This window comes from Cololabis saira, chromosome 10 (genome assembly GCF_033807715.1).
Source record: "Cololabis saira isolate AMF1-May2022 chromosome 10, fColSai1.1, whole genome shotgun sequence".
Taxonomy (NCBI): Eukaryota; Metazoa; Chordata; class Actinopteri; order Beloniformes; family Belonidae; genus Cololabis; species Cololabis saira.
The window spans coordinates 10,715,962-10,740,985 of NC_084596.1; the positions used below are offsets into that span (position 1 = coordinate 10,715,962).

Genomic DNA, 25,024 nt, shown 5'->3' on the forward strand with positions numbered 1-25,024 from the left:
CCTGTGGCAAGATGGCCGCCGTGTGACGACGTCGCTCTCCATTGGCAGCAGCGCGGACGAGTCATCTAGCCTTTATATATGTCTATGGGTTCAACCCTGATTTATGGTTCTCCGTCAACTTGAAGCGAAGAGAACGATGTGGGTGTGTACTTTTTTTTTTTAAGTTTTACATCGGGTTGTTTGAATCCCTGCTGCTTTTATTACGTTATTATTTGTTTGGTCTAAACTTGAGTGTGTTGCTCTTGGTCAGTGACATTTCTGAATGTCTTTGTGTCTGGAAAAATTAAACTTATTTAATATTATTTCTATCTTTAGTCAGCGTTTTTGTTCAAATGAATTCCTTCACGTCTCCACTGTGCAAATAAAATGTCATGATAATTATAAACATGTCAGACAGGTTAATTAACGAATGAAAATTTTATTTTATTTTCTTAACGTTCAATTATTGTACATTCTGCATCCCTAATCATATTAACTTTCATATTCAGCAACAACAAAAGTTTTTAATAACACCCTTTTAACCCAAAAACCTTTTCCTAAATTGTAAATCACGAGACAATTTGGGGGGATTTTCATGATTCAACAAATAAACATTTTCCTTCACTCTTGATTTCATGTTGTAACACTTCTGTCCTCTTTAAAAAGCTGAGTCCATGTTATGTAATTATCTTCCTGTAGGGGGCAGTGTGACGTCACTCCTGATCTTCACTGTTTCCAGGTCCTGAGGTTGCAGACGTGAACCAGGATAAAATGTCCAGGACAGAAAGTTACATAAAGAGCAGAAAACACTAAAAAAAGAAGTAAAACATAAATATTGTAGATGATAAAATGTAAACAGAAGTCTGTCTGGATGAATGCTGAAGGAAAACCTGACACTTATCACTTTTATCAGTTATGAACTGAGAAGGTGGGAATGTTTCAGTCGGTTCGACTTCTGAAAGTGTTTGAGGGTTAAAACTCAGTTTAAGAATAGCCTTTAAGAATAACCTAAAAAATCACAAAGGAAACGTCAGAACTAAATTTTACAGACAAAATACAGTGAAATGACTTTGGAAGATGACAGTTTTTAATCGTGACTGTTTTGTGTGATCACAGGCAGACAGAGGGGGCGCTGCTCTCTCACATTTGAACCAAACGAGAATATTCTGACTTCTGGAACTAAATAGGAGCAGTTCCTCGACCGTCCACCGGAGGTCACTACAAGCCCCAAAAACTGAAGTTAATGTGGAAATGAAAAAACGTTGGAAGTTTTTTTGAACAAGATTATCGAAGGTGAAGATATAAAGCAATGCATTTCTGTATCATTGGGGGTGCAGACTGTTGATTGGGCAGCAGCGGTCATCAATCCCTCATCAGTCATCGTGGTGTTATGAAGTGAAGCTCAGCAGTCTGCAGCTTCCGATTTTAACTTTTACTCCATCAAGTTTCACAACGTGCACTCAGTTGTTTACACGCTGACGGTAAAGTGACCCATCTTGGGAGGTTTCCTGAGCCACGTTCCCAGACCTCCACCCTGCAGAGCGAAGCTGAACCGCTGCACCGCCCTCTGGTACCGTCCAGCAGCCATCTTCCAAGTAGAATATGTTCCTGCAGTGGCTCCTGCACCCAACGCAGGTCCATTTAACTGAGAAAGAGGGACAGAAACATGGTTTCCTGCAGTTATTTGAGGACAGAAGACTCACTTTCTTTGTGTCATAATCTCCCTGAGACCTCTACAGACCTCTATAGGAGATCCTTCAAACCTCTACAGGAGATCCTTCAGACCTCTACGAGAGATCCTTCAGACCTCTACAGGAGATTGTCCAGACCTCTACAGGAGATCCTTCAGACCTCTACGGGAGATCCTTCAGACCTCTACGGCAGATCCTTCAGACCTCTACGAGAGATCCTTCAGACCTCTACAGGAGATCCTCCACTCCTCTACAGGAGATCGTCCAGACCTCTACAGGAGATCCTTCAGACCTCTACAGGAGATCCTTCAGACCTCTACGGGAGATCCTTCAGACCTCTACAGGAGATCCTCCACTCCTCTACAGGAGATCGTCCAGACCTCTACGAGAGATCCTTCAGACCTCTACAGGAGATTGTCCAGACCTCTACAGGAGATCCTTCAGACCTCTACGAGAGATCCTTCAGACCTCTACAGGAGATTGTCCAGACCTCTACAGGAGATCCTTCAGACCTCTACGGGAGATCCTTCAGACCTCTACGGCAGATCCTTCAGACCTCTACGAGAGATCCTTCAGACCTCTACAGGAGATCCTCCACTCCTCTACAGGAGATCGTCCAGACCTCTACAGGAGATCCTTCAGACCTCTACAGGAGATCCTTCAGACCTCTACGGGAGATCCTTCAGACCTCTACGGGAGATCCTTCAGACCTCTACAGGAGATCCTTCAGACCTCTACGGGAGATCCTTCAGACCTCTACAGGAGATCCTTCAGACCTCTACGGGAGATCCTTCAGACCTCTACAGGAGATCCTTCAGACCTCTACAGGAGATCCCTCCTGCCCCGCAATAAAGGTTTGGACTGGTCTTCTGATACATTTTATGGTTTCACACCTGGTTTCAGTGATAGACTGTCTAATCATTTCAGTTGACCCCCTACAAATGTGCGCAGTATTTACATCTTTCCCTGTATTTTCCTGCTTCCTTAGTTCATACCAGTGGCGGCTGGTCAGTAGAGGGCGCTAGGGTGCTGCCCCCATCAAATCAAGAGAAGAAGAATAAAATAAAAAAAACATGTAAGATGCAAATAATTATTAAAATAAGGTGTTATTTTAGTCTGAGTGTGGCTGTCAATAGTAATTAATTGTTGTTTAAATATTTATTTGGTTCCAAAATGTTTTTTTATTTTGTTATTTCCTTCCGGAAGTAAGGGGCGCCGGTCAAACAGAATCCAAACCCAAACCAGGAGAAACAAAACAATAGAAAATAACAGTGGACTTGTTGAAAAGTTAAACCCATACTTTATGTTTTCTTTTTCCACTGCAGCAGAACTGAACTGCTTCACTAAAAACTATGACCAATAAAACAATGTTGGATGGTTACATTTTTCAAAATTAAAGGACCAAAATATTATTTTTTACGTTTCTTTTTTCCCTATTGTATCAAGCTTGTACCTAACCGTGACTTCTGTGTACTGTTACACCCCTATGTATGCCAAGGTCAATTGCGCCCTCCAAAAACTTTAGCACCAGCCGCCACTGGTTCATACTAATGGTATGACCCAACAGCGAGCCTGAGAAAATGAGCGTAGACTTGGGGCCAGTCCCAATACACCCCACTACCCCTACTTTTCAGCCCTACCCCTAAATTTTGCGCGTTCCCGTGAGGGTAATTCCAATTCCTCTTTGCATGTAGGGGTAGAGGGCATAACGAGGGGTAGGGGGTATGAATCTGGCCCTTCACAGCGAGGGATTTCAGATGCTGACTCGCCGACCGAGGGCCAGAAAAAATTCATCATTTGCAGAATGAATCAAACAAAAAAACATGGCGGACATTTCTCATTTTTAGTGAATAAAATCAATATTTTGAGTTAGTTTCTGCATAAAAATGCGTTTTGATTACATTTCTAGCGAGAAATATATATTTTACTTTCATAATATTCACTCAGTGAATGTACATAATCACTAGTTTGCTCGTTGTTGCGTTGTTTTTTCAGATTTCGCCAAAATAAAGGCTGATTTATGGTTCCGTGTTACACCAACGCAGAGCCTACGGCGTAGGTTACGCGCTGATGCATGCCGTAAGGTGCGTGTCGCCGCATAACCTACGCCGTAGGCTCTGCGTCGATTTAACGCGGAACCATAAATTGACCCGGCAGGCTCTTCTCATCCCCGAAAACATCGGAGCAAATTTCTTAACAGGCGTTATTTGGATAAACTGAGCCCAGGTTGGGGATCTTAACGGTTACTTTTACGCCTGAAAAAATATTAAAACTTAATAAAGTGGCATATTAACAGCGCTACAGCTGAAATTAAAACAACTTTTAGCTCTCGGCTTCCTGATATGGTGTGACGTTTGTGCAAACGTAACTACGCAGTCGCTTACGTACCCGAACGTAAACCACGCAGTGACGTAGCAAGTGGTGTCCCAATCCCTAGGGAAGATTACAAAGCCCTACGCCTGTGGCTTCATTTTGAGGGCTAGTGGTAGTGAGTGGGGTGAACATTTGGGATTGGCCCTTGTTTGGATTAAGGTCTTAGTGAACGGCTTCAGTCAGGCAGATGTTGGTGTGAAACTGGGGGAAGTTTCCCATCGTCGGCTCTCACCTGCTTCTGCAGCCTCAGCCAGCGGGCGAACAGGGAGCGTCTGCAGAGCCGCGACGGAGCGTCAGAGTCCGTCCTCCTCCCCGTGGCGGGGCTGACCTCCTCGGGTCCCCCGTCGCCCCAGGACCAGTTCAGGCTCAGGCTGGACGCCTTCCCTGCAGACCGAACCTCTCCGCTGCTCAGACCTGCATTGAGACGGGAAATGTTTTCCACAATTGGAAACAGTAGGAGAATGAGAATGAGAAAAAATGTAATGCCAATTGTAGCACTAGGTTTCATTAAAAAATTGACAAAAAAACAAGAAAAATTAGTAGGTAAACAACAATAGACACAATTAAACTAATAAATGGAACACTTACAAGTATTTTCCTGTAGTTTTGTGTTTTAATTTAATTATTTGTTCTTTTAATTATATATTTGTTTATATATTAAGTTTAACAAAACTCTGCATGTAACTCATTCAAAAAAGGTTAATTAAAAATGGGCACAAATTCTGACCCTGGAACAGGACGTTTTGTCATGTTTTTTTAATCACAACTTTTTAATTGGAGGTATTTTAATGGTTGTTTTACATGTAGTTCTGATTCTGAAACTATATCGTTAATTTTTCATCTGAAATTTGTTCATAAATACATTTTGGTGGTAATAGGCAGAAGTGTGGGCTCAGAAGTGTGGGCTCATTAAGTCGTCTCCTCGTACGACAAACTGGAGGAAACATTTTTGTCCTTTTTTTTCTCTTTTTTAAACAAAACAATCCTGAAAAACTGTTTTCTGTTTGGGATTCAGTGGAAAACGAAACATTTTCACTGGCGAAACTCACACTGATGGTTTAAACTACATTCACATCGAAAGTCTCTGCACTGTAAACTTCAAAGTTTTTTTTTTTTTCATGAACACAAGGATTTTATTCAGAAGCAGGAAGTTAACAGCTTCAGCCAGATCTGTCAGTCACCGTCCACATCAGAGACTTTTGACCAGCTGGATCCAAAGAAGCCTCCAGGACTGAACCAAGACTGTTACATGTGTTTACTTCTGTTGGATCAGTTACTGCACAGAGCTGTTATTGATCAGTTCTGTCAGATTCATGTATAGAATCCAATGAACGTTTGATTATTTATTGTTTTGTGTTTGTTTTTTCATTATAATATTATTATTATGGTATTTATTGTATTTTTACTTCCAAGACACTGCACTACATTTCCCATAATCCTCCATGCTGAGGCCAGGCATTAGCTCTGTTTCAAATCCAATAAAGAGAACGTTTAGTCAAACGGTGTGGAGTCTTGTTCACATGCGACTTCAAAGTTTTTAAAATTAAGCTTTTTGTGTTATATAAAGTGTGTCAGTGTCACATGTTGCTCGGGTTGACTGAACCAGCTCGTTTCTCTAAAATGAAGGTAAAAAATGTGGAAGCTTTGTTGAACTTCACGTGGTTCTGGTTCTTCCGTGACAGGAAGGGTTTGCACCTACAGCCCAGCAGCAGCTTCTGGCGGCGGTAGGGGAAGGGCAGGTGCTTGACGGGCGCCAGCCGGCGCGCCATGACTCGGTCCAGGTGACCGGTGTGGCTGAGCGTTCCCGCCGTCAGGCTGTGCAGGTAGACCGGTTCCACCAGGTGAGACAGGAGCGCCCCCTGGAGGCCCACGACGCTCCACCTGTGGAGGAGCGAACGTACAGTTGGGATGGCAGATTCATGTTTCTTCAGTGGAGAAGATCATTTAGGCTGCAGTTTTATCCCAGGAACCTTCTCCAGAAAGTTTGACGTGAATCACTGCAAGAAAGTCGTTCTGTCTCCGCTACAGCGTTGGACCTGGTAGGATTCACTGATTCAACATATTTGCAAATAAAGAACTTGAACGTGCAGAGCACTAACTGGAATTTGAACTGTTCAGATTATGTGAGTTTCAGCTTCACTGTTTAGGTCCAATTATTACGGAATACATTTCACCACATTTAAAATACTGGACGAGATGATGACTTCACACTACATTACCCACAATGCAGCGCACACACCAGCATAACAACGGGCTCCAGCTCCATGGCAACGGTGGCCCGAGCCCGGTGCAGTCTTTACATGACCAGTGAAGAGAGAGACGTCAGATGATGATCCGCTTATCATTATCTGCAGGAATTTTACACATCGTCTCCCAAAGAGTCCGACGGTAAAAATCTAACCTTTCTGTGCAAATTATGTCCACCTGTGCTGAGAAAACAAGTCAGAGCGTCTGCCTCGTCAACTTCACATTTGAAACGTCATGTGGAGTTAAAGCATCCGTCCAGGGTAAGAAAATAAGTCCTTGACAATCAAACAAAGTCATCAGGAAAGACCAAGAAGACCCAACAACCCCAAACCACCCCAGTCCCACTGCTGCACCTTCAGGGGGAGGATTTCCCAGCAACAGGTAGACACACTGATAATGGACTACATTGTTGGAGATTTACAGCCCGAGTAAAGTTGAAAAGCCACTAGGACAATACATGATTGTAAACAGCAGGGGTCTCCAACCCTGGTCCGCGGTACCCCCGTCCTGCATGTTTTAGATCAGTGGTTCCCAACCTTTTTTCCTTGGAGCCCCCCCTACTTGTGTCTAAGACCAGCCAGGCCCCCCGACCCGTACGTACTAGCACCAATATAGTCTTTAATTGAAAAAATGAACATTAATTATGTTTTTTTTATACATTTCTCTTTGGTTTACTCTGTATACATATGACGTTGTTTTTCTCCAATGTCACCAATGTATAAAATACGCACAAAAGGACAAATATTTCTGAAAAATGTCTCTTTTAATATGAGACCAACATTTTTTAACATTTTTCCTTTAACAACCTGTCGGAGTAGATTAAATGTTGAGTAATGATATAATAATAAGGAATGAAATCATTTCCTGTGTTTGTCACCAGTGTATAAAAAACACAAAAGATATTCAAGACATTCATAAATTATTCCTAACAATGTCTTATGAATGACTCATTCGCAAATATAATTTTTACAACTGCATAATTTCAAAGCAGACAAAGTTTTGCACCCCCCCCCCCCCCCCCCCCCAGAGATCTCTGGCGCCCCCCCAGGGGGGGCCCGGACCCCAGGTTGGGAACCACTGTTTTAGATGTTTCCTTGCATCATCACACCTGATTCTAATTAATGGTCGTCATCAGCTTGTCATCCAGGTCTGCACAAGTCTGTTAATGACTGTTAATGACAGTTGTTTTTATCAGGGTGATGAAGCAAGGAAACTAAAACATGCAGGAAAGGATCCTGAGGACCAGGGTTGGAGACCACTGGTATACAGTGAACAGCTTTAGGATAGGGGGGCGTTTCATTCGTACTTCTCACCTAAAAATATTGAAATGAACTGAATTTGAACTAGTTCAAAGTGAAAATGGTGAACTATGAACATGAACTGTTCATTTTTAAACTATCTGAACTGAACTTTGAACTAGTTCATGAGAAGTAAGAACTTGCACAACACTGTGTCCTGGGAACAATAATGCAACAATTTATCTATGTGCCAACTATTAATAAAATAAAGAAGGAGAAAAATCTAACCAGAAAGACAAGATCAGCATGGACGGAGCTGAGATGGTCGCTGCGTGTCAGTTTACCGTGTTTGCATACGTGGTAATGGCGGCGATGAATGAGAAGGGAATAGGACTCGAACTTGAATGTAGGTTCCTGATTAATGAAGCCTTAGGCTTGACGCTTTGTATTCATTCTCTTGTTGTAATGAACATCAATGACAAAAACCTCCTCTTGATTAATAATGCTATTTCAAGTGCAGTAAATCAAACTATTATTTTCACATTATAAATACAAATAGTCAACATTTTTCTCTGAATACTGTAAATAACCTTTTTATCAGAATAAACATAAATGACCAATTAACGTATGAACTTAAATTATCCAAATATTAACTGAAATTACATTTAGGCTCCTACATTGAAGTTACATTGAGAGGACTGAGAGCTGAACCAGAGCCCAGCCAGCGAGTTTTTGGTGCCACACCGAAGTACAGTACCTAACCCAAAGCCAGGATTTGTTTTGGGCTAGTAGACCTTCCACCGAATTCTTGTTCTTCTCTGACTTCATAAAACTACCCCGGACCCCCGTAAATGAAGACCAATTTACTGAGACGTTCACATGCTGTCTAATCTGCACTGAAACTGAGACTTCTGTGTAAAGGTAAAAGATCCAGGCTGCAATAGTCATTTAGCGCCTCTAAAAAGGTCAGTTTTTGGTTGAAAAGCACCTTACAGGTCAACATTTGTTTGTAGAAAAGAAATCTGAAATATAGAGATTTTTTTATTTATTTATTTGTAAAAAATACAGAAACAAGAAGCGTTACAGAACCTGTAAGTACTGGAAGCTGGTAAAACCGGTGAAGTGTGAATATTTATGAGTTTCCAAATACATTTCATCAACCGGCCGATTTATCGTTGGAACTCACTTTGCTATTTTATCAGTGCAGGACAGGGTGACGACAGGTTTCCCCGGTGACCCTCCGTCCCGCTTCTGATTGGCTCTCCGTGGCGTGACGGGCAGCGTCCCCTCGCCGCCGTTCACCTTCACCCGGAGGTGAGAGCGAAACCTCCTGCTGGGATCTGACAGAAGAGAGAGGCGAGAGAGGCCAGTTCACGGAGGCTTCGTCCTGCCGAGGGACTGCTGCAGCTCCACAGAGCAGGGGTTTAAAGGCAGGGTAAGACATTTCTGGATGACGTCACGTCTGTTGATATTTGGTACGAAACACAAACCACAAACGGTGCCTCTCCAACTCCAGTGCATAAACTCCTAACCAGTTCCTAACCACTTTTTCCAAATATACTTTCAGTAAAGGCTACCCAAAAGATATATATATATATAATATATATATATATATATATATATATATATATATATATATATGTATATATATATATATATATATATATATATATATATATATATATATGTGTGTGTGTATGTATGTATGTATGTATGTATGTATGTATGTATGTATGTATGTATGTATGTATGTATGTATGTGTGTGTTTATATATATGTATATGTACTATATATATATATATATATATGTGTGTATATATGTACAATATACTGTATATACACATATAATCAGATAATTAAACAAAGTAAAAACATCATACAGTTTAAAAATAGTTTAAAACAGACCATGATTAGTAAATACCAACAAGATTGAAGGATACGATGCAAGAGAGAGAATTATGGGATTATGCAGGTAATAATTACTGATCTTTTTGTCCTTGTTTTAATCGGGACTATTTATTATTTATTTTTCCTTTTTTCTTTTCTTACTGGTTCTTTGTTGTTATATTTTTTTTTGTGTGTGTTTTGTGTTTGCTTCTTTTTTAGGTGGAAATGCTAGAAAGCATTTGTTATAGAAAGTGTAAATAATAATAATGTGAAGGTTAAAGGGTAGACATTTATAAGCTCGGAGCTTCAGCCTATTCCTTTTCGATCCAAATGATTACACGACATGTTATGAATGAGTGTACCATACTGAGCACATGATCGAAATAAATAAATAAATATACATTGTATATACATATATATATATATATATATATATATATATATATATATATATATATATATATATATACAGTATAGGTGTATGTATAGCATATAGTCCTTTAATTGAATGTGACTTTATTCTCACAAGTACAAGCAACATTAACAGTTGGTTTTAAACGTTTTTGTCTCACATGCAGCCGCGGCCTCGTAGGGGCAGTTGAGTCGAGCGTCTCCGCAGGGCGACGAGCTGACGTACATGTGGAAGAGGACGCCGTCCTGCAGCCGGAAGCCACCGCTGCATCCTTTGCTCGGTACAAAGATCGATGGTTCATCGGCTGCTGCCGGTTTACTTCACACAGGAAAGAGAAAGGGAATCACTTTTACTGCGATGGAAACAGAATTACACAAAGGTCAACCGTGGTTTTAACTGGAAACTAGAAACAAACAATTCTAATGACAGATTCTGGTCAAAATACTTTCTAATAAGAATTAGATATAAAAATACAAGATAAAATGCTGTAAAATAACAGAAATATCCCTCTGAATATGAGCCACAATTGGACACTGTGGGAGAAAGTGAATCACTTGTGAAAAAAAAAATTTAATGCCAATTGTAGCACTAGGTTTCATTAAAAAACTAACAAAAAAAAACAAGAAAAATGAGTAAGAGTGGGTTAACAACAATAAACACAATTAAACTAATAAATGTGGAATAAAGACAAAAGGAACATTTACAAGTATTTTCCTGTAGTTTTGTGTTTTAGTTTAATTAGTTTTTTTTTAATTATTATTATTTAATTATTTGTTTTTTGTAAAAAAAATAAATAAGTAAAAAGTTTAACATAAAACTCTACATGTAACTCATTCAAAAAAAATTTAATTAATCTTTTAGGTTAATTAAAAACGGGCACAAATTCTGACCCTGGAACAGGATGCCAATTTTAGCACTAGGTTTCATTAAAAAACTAAAAAAAATGAGTGGGTAATCAACAATAAACACAGTTAAACTAATAAATGTGGAATAAAGACAAAAGGAACACTTACAAGTATTTTCCTGTAGTTTTGTGTTTTAATTCAATCATTTGTTCTTTTAATTATATATTTGTTTATATATTAAGTTTAACAAAACTCTACATGTAACACATTCAAAACAAATTGTATTCTTTTTTTAGGTTAATTAAAAATGGGCACAAATTCTGACCCTGGAACAGGACGTTCCGTCAGTTTTTTTAATCACAACTTTTAATTGGTGGCATTTTAAATGTTGTTTTAGTTCTGATTCTAAAACTATATAATTCATTTTCCACCTGAAATTTGTTTAGAAATAAATGTTGGTGGTAATAAGCAGAAGTGTGCGATCGATTGTCGTCTCCTCGGTACGACAAACTGGAGGAAACGTTTTTGTCCTTTTTTTTCTTTTTTAAACAAAAAAACCCTGAAAAACAATAACGATCCAAAATTAAGTTATGACAGAAGAATCCCCCCTAAAACTAGATTACATCAAATATTAAAAGTAAAAAAAACACTCGATTGATCAAATGGGGGCTTGAGCATCTCCTAATGTCACAGATGTCCTTTGTTGTCTTTCCTACACGAACTCTCTTGTACTATACTGCCCCCATGTGGCCAGAAGAGGTATTACTATATAGAGTGACTAATAATTCCAAATTCTAAATGACAAATTTTATTGAGATCTTGAAACAAAATTACATTAAAACACCTAATTTTGTCAGCAACCACGTCAAGAAAAACATTTTAGGGAACAATCCAAAGACTTTTACAGAAGACAAATGACTGATCGCACCGAAGCAGCAGCTCCAGCTGAGTGTACAGGTATCGAACCAGCGCTCTGCGGCTGAGGACCTCAGCGTGACAGTCGCTGAGCGTGCAGCCGTGGTCGCACATGTTGTCTAAGTCCAAACACTTGGTCCCTGTAGCCAGGGACACGACCCGGGCGGATCTGAGGTCAAATGCTGGAGGGAGAGAAAAGACGGAAGATGGAGATCAATGCAGGTTTTTTAAATCAAATATTTGTTTGGGCATAAAAGTATCTAAACTACCAAAACACACATGTTTTTTTTTTTACTACCAGAACCTACCAGAGGCTGTCTATAATCAATCAGCCCTTTCAAAGTAAATATTTTCAGTGAGCATACATGCAAATTTAGCATTTAAAGGTAGGATTAGCAATTTTATGCAATTTTTGGTGTATACAGTGAACCTCATCCCGTCATCCACTAGCTGCCCATCACACGTTCGCTGTTAAAAACCAAAAAAAGAAGAGAAAGCACGTCTCTGGCTGTATAAACTGAAAACAGAGAGCCGGGGAAGCTTGAGGAACATTGCTCCAGCCAATCACGTTCAGGGGGAGGGGTTTTGTTTGAGATGGGCCAGGTTTTAGCCCTTTTCCACCAAACTGGTTCCAGGGCTGGTTCTGGTTCTGGTTCTGGTCCAGTGCTGAGTTTGGAACCAGGTTCTTTGTTTCCACTGACAAAGAACTGGCTCCGGGCCTGAAGAACCGGTTCCAAGGTAGCACCAACTCTTTGCTGGGCCAGAGGAAAGAATCGCTTACGTAAGCGAAGGGGGGCAGAGTTAGGAAGACCTACGGCAATAGAGGGTCTGCATTGACGTCACTTCCCCACTGGACCACGCCCCCAAAAACAGCTGCAACTAGTGGAGAAGACGGGATAACAGCCGATTATGGGCTTAAATTATAGGCAGTTGGACTTGACAGTGACCCGTACAGTTACCCCAAGAACCAGTGGTTCATGGACATTAATATTTGGTACACTTACCAAGAACCAGTGGTCCATGGACATTAATGTTTTGCCACAAATCCAGTTTCCTGATATTTATATGTACTTAATTTCTACGCCGGGGAAATACACAATTTCTGTGAATTGCAGTGATCCATTTGTCTCTCTTAAGCTTATTTTTCAGCAGTCTGTAAAACTCTGATTTCTTGCTAAATCTATGAGTACTGTATGTCGCACAACAGCTCTTTCCCATTTTAGATGTTTTCGAGTTGCTCAAACTGAAAGTCTACGCTGCCACTCAGTCTTTCTGCCGCTCAGTCTTTCTGACACTCAGTCTTTCTGACACTCAGTGGGCGAAACCCGCAGTGAATCGAATCTGTGACGCCACGCGCATTCCCTCTATAGCAAGACTGGGAGACGGAGACATTTTCAAATAAGAATGAATCTGGATGCATCAAAGCATCATGGGTCTGAGGAGGAGACAACCTGTCTTTTAGAGATGTGTCCACGGAGGAGCTACGTGGACCAAGTCCTATTAAAGCTGATACCTTGTTGTTGCTGCAACTTTCACGCAAACGCAGCGACGTAACTGATGTTTGCAGCGACGTAATGACGTGACTCCCCTTAGCTCCCGAGCTGTAGAAAAACAAACCGGTTCTCAGCTGGTTCCAAGTTGAACGAGTTGTGAACCAGAACCAGCTCTGGAACCAGTTTGGTGGAAAAGGGGCAGGGAGACCCCGAGGGAAAGGAAGGGAGGAGCTCCAGCTCTGAGAATTATGTTCTGTCAGATATGACGTCATCCAGAAATCGCTTAGCCTACTTTTAAAGTGTAAATAACATGTTTGAGCAGAAATTCAACCAAAAAGCTTGACAAATAATGAAAAATTTGAAAGGAAAATGTGTGGTTCTATCCTCCCTCCATCAAAGAAGTACCCTTGGGCAAGGCACTGAACCTCACATTGCTCTCAATGCACTCCTCCATGCTGTCTATAGGGAGTAAAAGAAGTTTATGAGTGTTGAATGAGAAAACTTCATCAGGTTGAAATAAAGTATATAGTTATGGACCAGTTTTAAGGCCAAAACCTCAGACAACTTTCATGTGACGGATCCGTCTCTGTGTCTCATGCCGGTTCTCCTCCACTCACCTCTGGTCATTACAATCCCTGCCAGCGCCTTGTGATGGGTTTGCGACGTGGCTGCATAGCTGCCCATCAGCTGCAGGTATTTCTCTCTCACCAAGTGGTAGATGGACTCTGCAAAAAACTGCAGACAAGGGAATGTTACAGTTCCTCCTAACTTCGCCTTCCTGTGAAATTATTGCTCACTTTCAGATGTATTTTTACGTTATTCAGTGTATTCTGTCATACCAGGGGACATAAACAGGAATTTGCCGTGTTTGGTGCACCTTAAAGCAGCTCAAATGACTTGTGAGCAAATGTCTTGTTACATTTTAAAAGAAAACTCCTCGACGGTCGCTGAAACAAAAACCCTCCACCTTGATGACGTAAAAAAGGACCAGACATGTTCATGATTCAAAATCTACAACCTCATCTATAAAACGTGGACAAGCGCGTGCACGCCTCCCAGTGGCCAGTTATTATTACAACATGCTAATTGACCTTCGAGTCTTTGAAAGAACCAATAAACCCATTTTGGATGTAAACCTCCTTCAGTTAAAGCTCATTCTGATAATTACGGAAGAGTATTAAGGCCATGCAGGAGAAAAAATATTTGAGAGGGGAAGATTTGTTTTTATTGTGCACTTCGAGAAAAAAGTCGAAATGTCGAGAATAATGTTGAAGTACAATTTCGAGAATAAAGTCGAAATTTCGTGAATAAAGTCGAAATGTCTCCTCTGGCCCATCCAATCCAGTTATGAGCTAAAAGAGAAATAATTTCTTTGTTACTGAAGCCGATTCTGAAGTACAGTTTCACCAGTTCATCTAAAGGCCTACCATTTTGTAAAGACAGTCATATGCGCTGTTTGTTAGTCTCAGAAGGTTGACTTTATTCTCGACATTTCAACTTTTTTCTTAACATTTCGACTTTTTTCTCGACATTTCGACTTTTTTCTCGAAGTGCATAATGAAAAAAAAATCTTCCTCCTCTAAAATATTATTTTTATTTTTCTCCTGCCTGGCCCTAATACACTGGTAAATGGCTTTAATTATAAACTTTTAATTCCATTTAATGAAGCTAAACTTTAAGAAGTACGACATGATCTGGGTGTTTCATCACACGTCATGTCGTGCTCAGTGTTTTCTGGATGCCGGTGGCACAAGGTCGTGTGTAATGAGGGTTTTAAACAATTATCTGTCGGATTATTTTTGCTCTTCACACCGCCTTCCCGCTCCACCTCCGTCTCCCCGGTCTGCTGCCGCTCCTCCTCCATCCCTAATGTGCTGTAATAATGTTCATTAATGCGTTACACTCAGAGCCGGATTAAATAAATGGACTACACTAGGCAGACTGTGATTTTTGGGCCCCCCTCCATCGATGTTATTTATGAAATCTTAAACTTACCAAAGTTACTAATAAAACTTAATTCACATTTTACATAGCATAGTCATAGTCAAGTGGGTTCTTTGTATTCCAAAATAAGTCATGTGTTGTATATTAAACAGTCTATCAGACTATTTTTAGACTTTTATTATTTATACGTTATTACAACGCTCTATTAAATGCTATTAAATTATCCTTATCTTATCGATTGTGAGCATTTTGCAGAAAATCTTAATTAAATGTGTTGATTAAATTGAATAGTTAAATAAGAAGTCAAATCTACAAAGACCAATACAATTTGCAGTAAGACAAAGTGTGCTGTAGTATGTATGTCTGTCTGTATGTGTATATGTATGTATGTGTATGTGTATGCAGAGCCGTCTGGGAGATTTGCGAGGCCCTGTGTGAAATAGCAAGGGGGGCCCTCGCGCGTGAGCGTAGCGAGCGGGCGCGAAATTTTTGGGTTTTTCGGGTCGGATCGGGTGTTTATATGCGCAATTTTAACTCTCCAATTAGCAAAATACTGGATACCTTCCCCTGCCTCATCATCATCTCTTGCCTCAACGCGGGGCCCCACGGCTGCTTGAGACCCGGGCGGATCGGGGATTTTTGTAACAAATTTATCAAACGTGCCTTTCAGAGAGGCTCTTCCATTTTCTTTAGTTTTTTTCTTTTTTCATCCCCTGATGGAAATTTCCTTAATCTGTCTCGTTCTCTCGACATTGTGTGACAGTTTGTTCCAACTCCACCCGTCTGGATCAGAGCAGCTTGTGTCTGCGCTTGGTCTGATCAGTTGTATTGAACAACAGACACGCGTCATCATTGCACATATATTTATTGATATGCACAGACTAGTACACATTTAGGTCTGTAATGGAACGTGACTGTTGATATTTATAAGGAAAAAAAAAAAATAGGGGAAAAAAAAAAACGGCCCATAGCGCCAGGCCCCTTGGGGCGCCAGGCCCCGTGTAGTAATAATGCACATATATATATATGCCTTAGGTTTTTACCGGCATGTTATCAACCATTAATATGTGTGCAGACAAAAAAAAAAAAAAAAAAAAAAAAAAAAATTTTTTTTTTTTTTTTTTTTTTTTTTTGTCCCTCTGTCTGGGCCCCCCCCCCCCGTCGGGCCCTAGGCACGTGCCTAGTCTGCCTTTGCGTTAATCCGGCTCTGGTTACACTGCCTGACAGACAGCTCAGATTCTAGTTTTTTATGGGGGGGGGTTGAGGAGTTGGAGGGTCTGTGAAAGGCTCCTTTTTGTTCAAACCCCCAAAGATGACATTTGCTTTTCTTCTTCAACCCAAACCGTCATCGGCCCATCTGTCCGTCATCAACCCCCGCCCTCCGGGCACAAGAAAGTATCTGCTGCTTCTATCTATGTATCCGTCTGTCTTTTTCCATTATTGTTTTGCATATTCCAACAACCCTCAGCTCCCGGGAGTCGAACCGGGGGTGACGGATCTGCTCGTACTCATAAAGCAAGACGGCAAAAGACGCCGAGGACAATTCTCGCAGGACTCCGAGACATAATGAAGTTGTTTGGATGGCGCAGAGGAGCGTGGGAGACGCCATCCGGCTGCCGGGCCTCGGGACACGACGGCCACGCCGATGTGCAGCACACCTCGGCCCCATTTAGAGGGACATTTGTCTCCATGAAGGTCACTTCAATGTACATATAGAGCTGCCTCTCTATATTTCTTGTCGAATGCTGATGTAAACGTTTGTGGAAAAACCCATCGCTGCTGCTCAGCTCATCATGGTATCTAGTTTATATGATTTTTGTGTCTGAAAGCTCTAGGCGACGTACACGTACAGTGGGGCAAAAAAGTATTTAGCCAGCCACCAATTGTTCAAGTTTTCCCACTTAAAAAGATGAGAGAGGCCTGTAATTTTCATCATAGGTAACTTCAACTATGAGAGACAGAATGGGGGGAAAGAATCCAGGAAATCACATTGTAGGATTTTTACTGAATTAATTGGTAAAATCGTTGGTAAAATAAGTATTTGGTCACCTACAAACAAGCAAGATTTCTGGCTTTCACAGACCTGTAACTTCTTCTTTAAGAGTCTCCTCTGTCCTCCACTTACTGTCACACCATGGGGAGGTCATTTCCTGTTTTACTTTGAAAAGTAATTCTCCTCTCGTTTCAGGTCACTTGCACTTCCTCATGTGTCTCAGTCTGATTGTTTCCACCTGTCCCCTATTTCCCTCCATGTGTTTAAATAGTCTGTGTTCCCCTTGTCTTGTGCCAGAGTGTCTTAGTAATCCCCATAGTGAGCCGTTTGTTCCTCGTGATGAGTGATTTTTTTGTTTGCAGTTTTTTCCTTAGCTAAATTTCATAGCCCTTCATTTTCCTTGTTCAAGAGTGTTTTTTTGTTCGTAAATTTTCTACCTTAGCTTAGATTCATAGCCCTTTATTTATTCCTCGTTCAAGAGTGATTTTTTGTTTGTTCACTTATATCCTAGCTTAAATTCATAGTTCTTGTTTTTACCTCTTTAAGAGTGATTGTGATTGTACATATATATATATATATATATATATATATATATATATATATATATATATATATATATATATATATATATATATGTGTGTGTATTCTGTTTTTTACTTTTTTGTACTCTTTTTTTTGCATGTTAAAAATAAAACCATCAAATCAAATTGGTGTTTGTAGCCAAATTATTTTATATAGGCAGGTCTTTCCTCCATACGGAGCGTTTTGTGTTTGTTTCCTTTTATTAGAGTTATTTTTCCCTCCTCTTGGAGTGTTCATTGTTCTCTCTATAGTGTCTAGTTTTGTTTTTATAGCCATTTTTTGTCACTCGGTCCGAGGTCTCCAGTCAATTCAATAAAAGCCTTTGTTATCTAATATCTCTGCAGTCATGCTTTGAGTCTCGGCCAGACAGTTACCTGTATTAATGGCACCTGTTTTAACTGGTTATCAGTATAAAAGACGCCTGTCCACAACCTCAAACAGTCACACTCCAAACTCCACTATGGCCAAGACCAAAGAGCTGTCAAAGGACGTGAGAAACTAAGTTGTAGACCTGCACCAGGCTGGGAAGACTGAATCTGCAATAGGTCAGCAGCTTGGTGTGAAGAAATCAACTGTGGGAGCAATTATTAGAAAATGGAAGACATACAAGTGGTATCACATACCTGTGATGAAAATTACAGGTATATCTCATCTTTTTAAGTGGGAGAACTTGCACAATTGGTGGCTGAATAAATACTTTTTTGCCCCACTGTAAATGATGAACATCCCAAAGTGGAGCGACTGTTTGAGCATCAGCAGCATCGTAGTTGTGTATAGATACGGAAATGAACCCAGCTTCTAAATATGGTCATTAAACAGGGAAAGAGGAAGAATGAGTGGTTGTGGGTAAAGGTTTGAACCGATCGCCGACACGTAGGCCACATGAAAAGATGAGAAGTGAGTGTCTCGGCCCCCTGGAATCCAGTGATGAGGAAGAAGAGATTGAGAAGAGAAGCCAATGCACGGTATGATGTCCCAGTTTTGGGGTTTTTAGTTCCTGTTTTATTTTGAAACCCATGTCTTTGTTTCAGTTATGTCTTGACTTCCCTTGTTCCCATCTGCCTTGATTGTCTGCACCTGTGTCTCCTCAACCCTTCTCTGTATATCTTGTCTTTCCCTTTGCTCCCTGCTGGTCCGTACTGTTTCCTTCCTCCATGGTTAAGGTCTGGTTTCTGCACTTTGTCTTTGTGTATGTGTATTACCCAGGAGCCCCCAGTACAGGTGACAAATGTCATTTAAGAACATAAATCGTAGATTAGGCTAAGCGAGTAAGCGTAAAGGGTTAATATAGTTCCCTACATGTTATACACAAGGACTTTAAATAGTAGATGGTAGGAAAATAGCATAACTTGGTAAAATATTCTAAAAATGATGTGTTTGCAGTACAAATTATCATTTTTATAAACCACAAAAGAGAATCCAACTTTACTTCAGTCAGATAACCCTGAACCTTTGAGACAAGCTGGAGAAACGTTTCGTTTCAAACACAATGTTGACTGTTTTGCAACAAAAGGTAATTATTTCTCGTACCTGAGGTAGCTGATTTGTGGTCCTGCCGCTCTGGAAGCCCATTAACGTCCTCTCTGGTCCCAGACTTATGTTGAAAAGAGCGTACAGGGCCGCTGCTGCGGCCCGGGTCTTGGCCAGTCTCTTACTGTGACCGCAACCTTCAAACACCTTTCCATCCAGCTTCACAACCATGATGAAGTTCCTCATCCGCCTGCCGGGAACCTTCTCTGTAAGACACACGTATCTGAGTCCTGGCTGAAGCTCGCCGAGCAGCTCCACTGGACTAAGGTGCTCTAAAAGTGAGTTGCTGAGGGCTCGACTCTTTGGATTCGCAGAAGAAAGTAAGTCCAGCGTCAATTGAACGAGGTGCCTGCGGCTGTAGATGCTTGAAAAGACGTCCTTCCTTGCCGCGTTGCGGTGCAGGAGATCGCAGTTTTCAATGTTCAGCGGTTCAAAGGTTTCGAGGAATGTATCGGGGAGGTTCAGCTTGTCTGCCGTAAAGTCCACGGTTGTACCGTTTCCCAGCACTGCGTGAGTCAGGAAGGTGTTGGGGAACTGGATGAAGGACTGGAGAGCCAGCTCTGCTGCCCTCATCTTGGCCTGTTTCTTTGTGGATCCTAGACCCTCGAAGTGGAAGCCGTTGACCTCCACACCGGCGGAGAACACCGGGGAGTGAAGCGGGCCGCTTTTCGACACCACCTCGTATCGCAGACCCGGTCGTAACTCGTTCAGCTGCACCAGTGCGTTCTTCTGGGTCACGGCCCAGGCTGCCCTCTTACAGGTCAGCGGGCTTTGGAAGAGCGGCTGGTCCTTCCCGTCCACCAGCGGCTGCTTCCTCTTCGGGGCTCTGGGTTTGTGCTTGGGGAACGTTGTGTAAAAAGTAGATGGATGATACTTTCGTAGAAGCTCGTGGTCCAGCTGGTTTTTCTCAGTTTCATTCTCTTTAACCTCCAAACTGTGGTTACCTGTTGGAAGATGAAACCCATGACAGGAAATGTGAGGATCAGAACTTAAAAGATTGCCTTTTGTCAGTCTATGAATCTGAGATCTTGGCAGGTTGAATTTTACTGTGCAATCAAATCTATCAAGTGGAGGATCATTCGGGCGGAAAGGGTTCCAGAAAATCTGACTTGTATGTCTCATATATCAGCAGAATATCAATCAGGTGTAGGTCCTCTCCAAAGTTGCATCAATTAATTTGTTTTTAGCACCCAGGCTCTCAGCCTACATCCAGGACTGCTGTCATAGCTTTGTAACAGTTTTGTTATTTACTTCCTGTTTTATTTCTAAACCTGTGTCTGTTTCAGTTACGTCATGACTTCCTTTGTTCCCATCAGCCCTGATTGTCTGCACCTGTGTCTCGTTTGTATTTGTTTATGTTCTGTAGTCACACCACCGATTTGGTATCGATCCTGTCAGGGTTTGACACTTCCCCCCAGTTTGAGTTTTAGTTCTGTCCCTCCTGTTTCCCCTTTGCCCTGATTGTGTCTGCACCTGTGTCTCGTCGTGTCTCGTTATCCCCTGTGTATATCTGGTCTTGTCATTCCTTTGTTGCCTGTCGGTCCGTACTGTTTGTTCCCTCCATGTACTCCTGGTTTTCGATCCCTGTATACGTGAGTTGTTTTTGATCCTGCTCTGCAGCATTTTAGTTTGGCTTTTTTGTGGAATAAATCCTTCTGTTTTTTGAGAACTCCTGCCTCCAGCCTCCCTCTCTCTCCTTGCGTTTGGGTCCTCAACACCACGCCTTGTGACAGATCCACTACCAAGTGGAAACGGGGACAGATCACTGATACCAATACATTTTAAAAATGCGAAATTGTTAAATCTGTGTGAACTTTCATGACTTAAGTGTTTTAATGACTTTTTTTTCCCCTATTTGAATTATAAACGAGTTAAAACCCAGGTTTGAATGTTGGTAAGGTTTATAGATACAGAGATAGAAAATATCTTATTATAACAAAAGGTTTTCTTCAGAAACAACAGAAACTTAACAAAACAGTTTTTCTTGAATAAACAAAGTGCACAAAATATTTTCACTTTTATTTATATAGCATCTATTACAACAGAAGTTGTCTCTAGTATTTTTCCACAGATCCAGAACATGAGCCCCGAGCAATTATTACATAAACAATGGCAGGTAAAAACTCCCCTTTAGGGGAGTTTAGGGGAGAAACCTGGACCAGGACCTGGATCATAAGGGGGGCCCTGCAGCTGAAAACCAGCTGGGCAGAGCAGGAAAAGAGAGAACAGACAGAGAGAATAAAGAACAGAGAAAGGAGAGACACAGACACAATGGCTGACTCCCTCTTGATCCAGAAGTATTCAAATGATGACGTATCTTTGATTTGAAAATTATCACTTAAGAACAGTAAGAAAGTAAAATAATGAAGTCTGTTGGACATCTTCTTGTAATTTAAACATTATTAGACTATATTAAAAGACTAAACTGAAACTAAAGTAACAGTTTCATTACGCTGATATTGATTAATATCGATACCAATGTTGGCATTGATATGATTGATATTCAGAGCTTCCTTTAGTTGACTTCCTTCATGCAGCTCAAACGTTGGAACGGAGCAAACAGAGCGTTTCTTACGCGAGCTGGAGATGATAAATGTGGTGCAACAGTAGCATTTACTGACATTAATCAGCCTTACAGCTTTAAAACAGTAAAGATGAGGCAGCGGGTTTGATGTCTGATCAATCCAGCGCTGAGCTGCTTCTTTAGGGAGGTGAGCGGTGAGCTACAGTGGAAGTTACAGTGTGGGATCTTTATTTAAGACACGAGATTGATGCAGAAATCATAAATAACTAATAATTAATGTACGTATTTCTGCTTCACTGTCCTTCTGAGATGGTTTCCAAACATTTCAATGAGGTCTCATAGCAACCTGGGTCCAAACACTCAGAAGATCAATACTGTGACCTTACCCACGGTTCCAAAGTCGTTATAAGCCTGTTTGTCTGGAGACGTTTGAACAGTCCAGAGAGCCTCGCTGGGGGGCAATGATCAATTTATATCTTCTATGGCATAAATAAATAAGCGTTCTGCTTCCTCCTGTTCCCTCTCCAACAAATTATGTTGCTGTTGTTCTTTATTTCTGGATGAGACTGTTAAATTCTTTAGCTTTTTTTAATATTTTGACGCTTTTAATTTGATGGGGATTTGTTGTTGTTCGAGATAAAGCCAACAATAAATAAATAAATAAATAAATAAATAAATAAATAAATAAATAAATAAATAAATAAATAAATAAATAAATAAATAAATAAAATAAATCAATGAGATGAGGTCCCGCCCCATCCGACCCAATCATTCGGCCTCAGGGGGATTGGTTAGGTTCACGTATTAAAGATGAATTATTTGGTTTAGGAGTGAAATACTATCACATTTTATTTTATTTTTGTCGTTTGTTTTAATTTTATTTCATCTTTTTTTCTTTCTTTTACGTTTTCTTTTTTATTAAGCCTACATTGTTCTGGTATGATTTTATTCTGTATGATCTTGGCTTTGTTTTTACTTTGATATTTACAGATTTATATATTTTATTTATTTACTTTTGAAGTGTTGAAGTGAATCTCCTGTGTCCTGACATCTACTGTTGTAATGCATCCAAGGAAAATCAATAAAAACAATTGAAAAGAAAGGAAGGAGTGAAATACTACCGGTTCTGTAAGTGTAGTTGCACTCTAAAGTATGAACACACGGCGGGTGCATTGAAAGAGGGAAAAATACCAACTTGAATTGTCTGCATCCTCGACTGATGACGCCGCAGAGTCCCAGGGATTTACGGGTCGGATGAGGGTCGATATTTGATCACTCCATTCTGGAAAAAGGCATCACAAACACATGACATCGCTGAGCATCTTCCCCAACACAGTCCCATCCATCGCAGCGTGAAAGACCCTCCACCCCACTGAACTCTCTGATCATGTGCTGTGAAATGGGGCCGATTACAATCTTTTTAGCTATAGTTATAGTTATATTTAAGTGATAGAACGAGGTAAAGGTGCTCAATTGTGGAAATTCTGATGCACGAGACAAAAACAAACAAACAGTGACGCGGCTTTGTGATGGAAAATTCCGACTTTGCCACTTGATTAAACCAAAACTGCTGAGAGCAGCAAAATAACAGCCTTGGCCCAACTTTGTGCAGACTGGTAGTCTGCTCAGAAAGATAAAAGGTGTTTTTGTCTACTCGAATCGTAAGAATGAATCATCTTTTATGACTTAAAATCATTATACTTCCTTTGTTTCATCGTCATTCTGCATCGAGACCCTCATGTATGTACTGACTCGTTTACATGCAACTGTTTGATTAAATCTACTGAATCTGGATCATCTCTCAAGTCTTATTCTTGGTAATTTAGACGCTCAGTTTTAGTCCAGTTATTCACCTAGTTGGAAAAAACGTATTGAAGAGCGTTTGATGGGTTTTTCCACGACAGGCTTCCAGGTGACTCAGGTGACATGATGGCGATGAGGCTCAGGCTTTTAGACAAGAAGCATGCAGTGGTTTGTACATAATTTGAAGAGTTTTTCTTGCCTTTTTTACTCACAATTGAAGAATTGTCAGCCACACAGATTTATTTCAACCTTTTCATAAAAACCAGTAAACTTCCAGTTTCCTTCCAAAGACGGACCAGACCTCGACATTTCTCCTTCCTAACCGCATCTTTAGCATCTTTTGATTTAGGATTTGGCTTCAGGGAAACACCCTGGGTACAACCGCTGTAATAGATTACCCGCCAGCTGCTGAACCAGTGACCCCATTCGCTCTCGTATATATCTGTCATATGACCCCCCTCAGGTCATCAGCTTCGCTGGTCGGGCAGAATATTCTCCACGTACCGAAGTAAACGCAGGAAGTTGATCTGCTGTGTTTCCGGACCGATGGCCGGCTCCCCCACGGGCCAGAGCGGCAGCAAATCCTCACACCTGAGGGCTTCCCGTAAGGAGATGCTACCACAGCGCTTTAACATTTGAACCACTTGCAAGTAACAAACCATTTTATCATATTTGTATTCGAGTGTTTGAGTCTTTTAACATTCAGCTGACTGGGCTTTAAAGTTTACACCCCGTATCATCTGCATACTTTCATTACAGGTTCTGTGTTTGTGATAAAATGGAGCAACTGCTGTGCCAATGCTCATTCTGGATCCATAAATGCACGCCTTAGAATAATACGATATAAATGGTTAATGGTTAATGCGGATGTATTTGACACCGATGGAATTGAATAGATATGACCCGAATATACCAGGCATATGCACAAAATGTACAGAAGATAGAGGAACACTATTTCACTGCCTTTGGCACTGTAGAATAGTCTTTTTTCGCTATTACAGTTATTATTATTATTATTATTATTAATAATATTATATTATTTTTTTATTTATTTTTTTATCCTTATATATTTTTTTTTTCTGTTAATTTTAAGCCCGTAACTTATCATTATCATTACTATTATTTCACAATCCATTATATTGTGTTCATAATCTGTCTAATAACAAGAGAAGCATATTGTTCATTCTGTGTTTCTATTGTGATTGTTTTGTTTTAAGCTGTGTTTTATATTTGGCTGCTAATCTATAGGCTATACATGTCATGATTGTTTTGTACTGTGATTATCTTGTGCTGCTATAAAACTCGAATAAAGATATCGTGGAAAAAAAAATGGCAAGATGGCATCCCCCCCTGAAATAAAAATGGTCCAAATCATCCCCCCTGTAAAACTGCCATCCCCCCTTTCCATCCCTTATGTCATTTCATCAATGAATGTGGTTTTACTGCTATTTCAACATTTAGAGTCATCACCAGAAAAATAACTTATTTGACAATTTTCACCTGTTTCAAGTACATTTTCACTTGAAATAAGTAGAAAAATCTGCCAGTGGAATAAGATTTTATCTTCT

The 25,024-nt window shown here is 40.5% G+C and overlaps 1 protein-coding gene across 1 annotated transcript in view; it reads right to left on the bottom strand.

Annotated features, from left to right (window-relative positions):
- Positions 1–392: 392 nt before the first annotated feature.
- The window catches only part of LOC133451837 (double-stranded RNA-specific editase B2-like), a 51,920-nt gene continuing 27,288 nt past the window's right edge, over positions 393–25,024 (bottom strand). The window contains exons 2-10 of the mRNA XM_061730977.1: positions 22,849–22,935; positions 19,130–20,073; positions 13,698–13,815; positions 11,601–11,769; positions 9,988–10,145; positions 8,715–8,868; positions 5,743–5,924; positions 4,276–4,457; positions 393–1,624 (exon numbers count right to left, since the gene is read on the bottom strand). Of these exons, the coding sequence (XP_061586961.1) occupies positions 1,448–1,624; positions 4,276–4,457; positions 5,743–5,924; positions 8,715–8,868; positions 9,988–10,145; positions 11,601–11,769; positions 13,698–13,815; positions 19,130–20,073; positions 22,849–22,935 (2,171 nt within the window). The 3' untranslated portion in view covers positions 393–1,447. The remainder of the gene's footprint in view (positions 1,625–4,275; positions 4,458–5,742; positions 5,925–8,714; positions 8,869–9,987; positions 10,146–11,600; positions 11,770–13,697; positions 13,816–19,129; positions 20,074–22,848; positions 22,936–25,024) is intronic.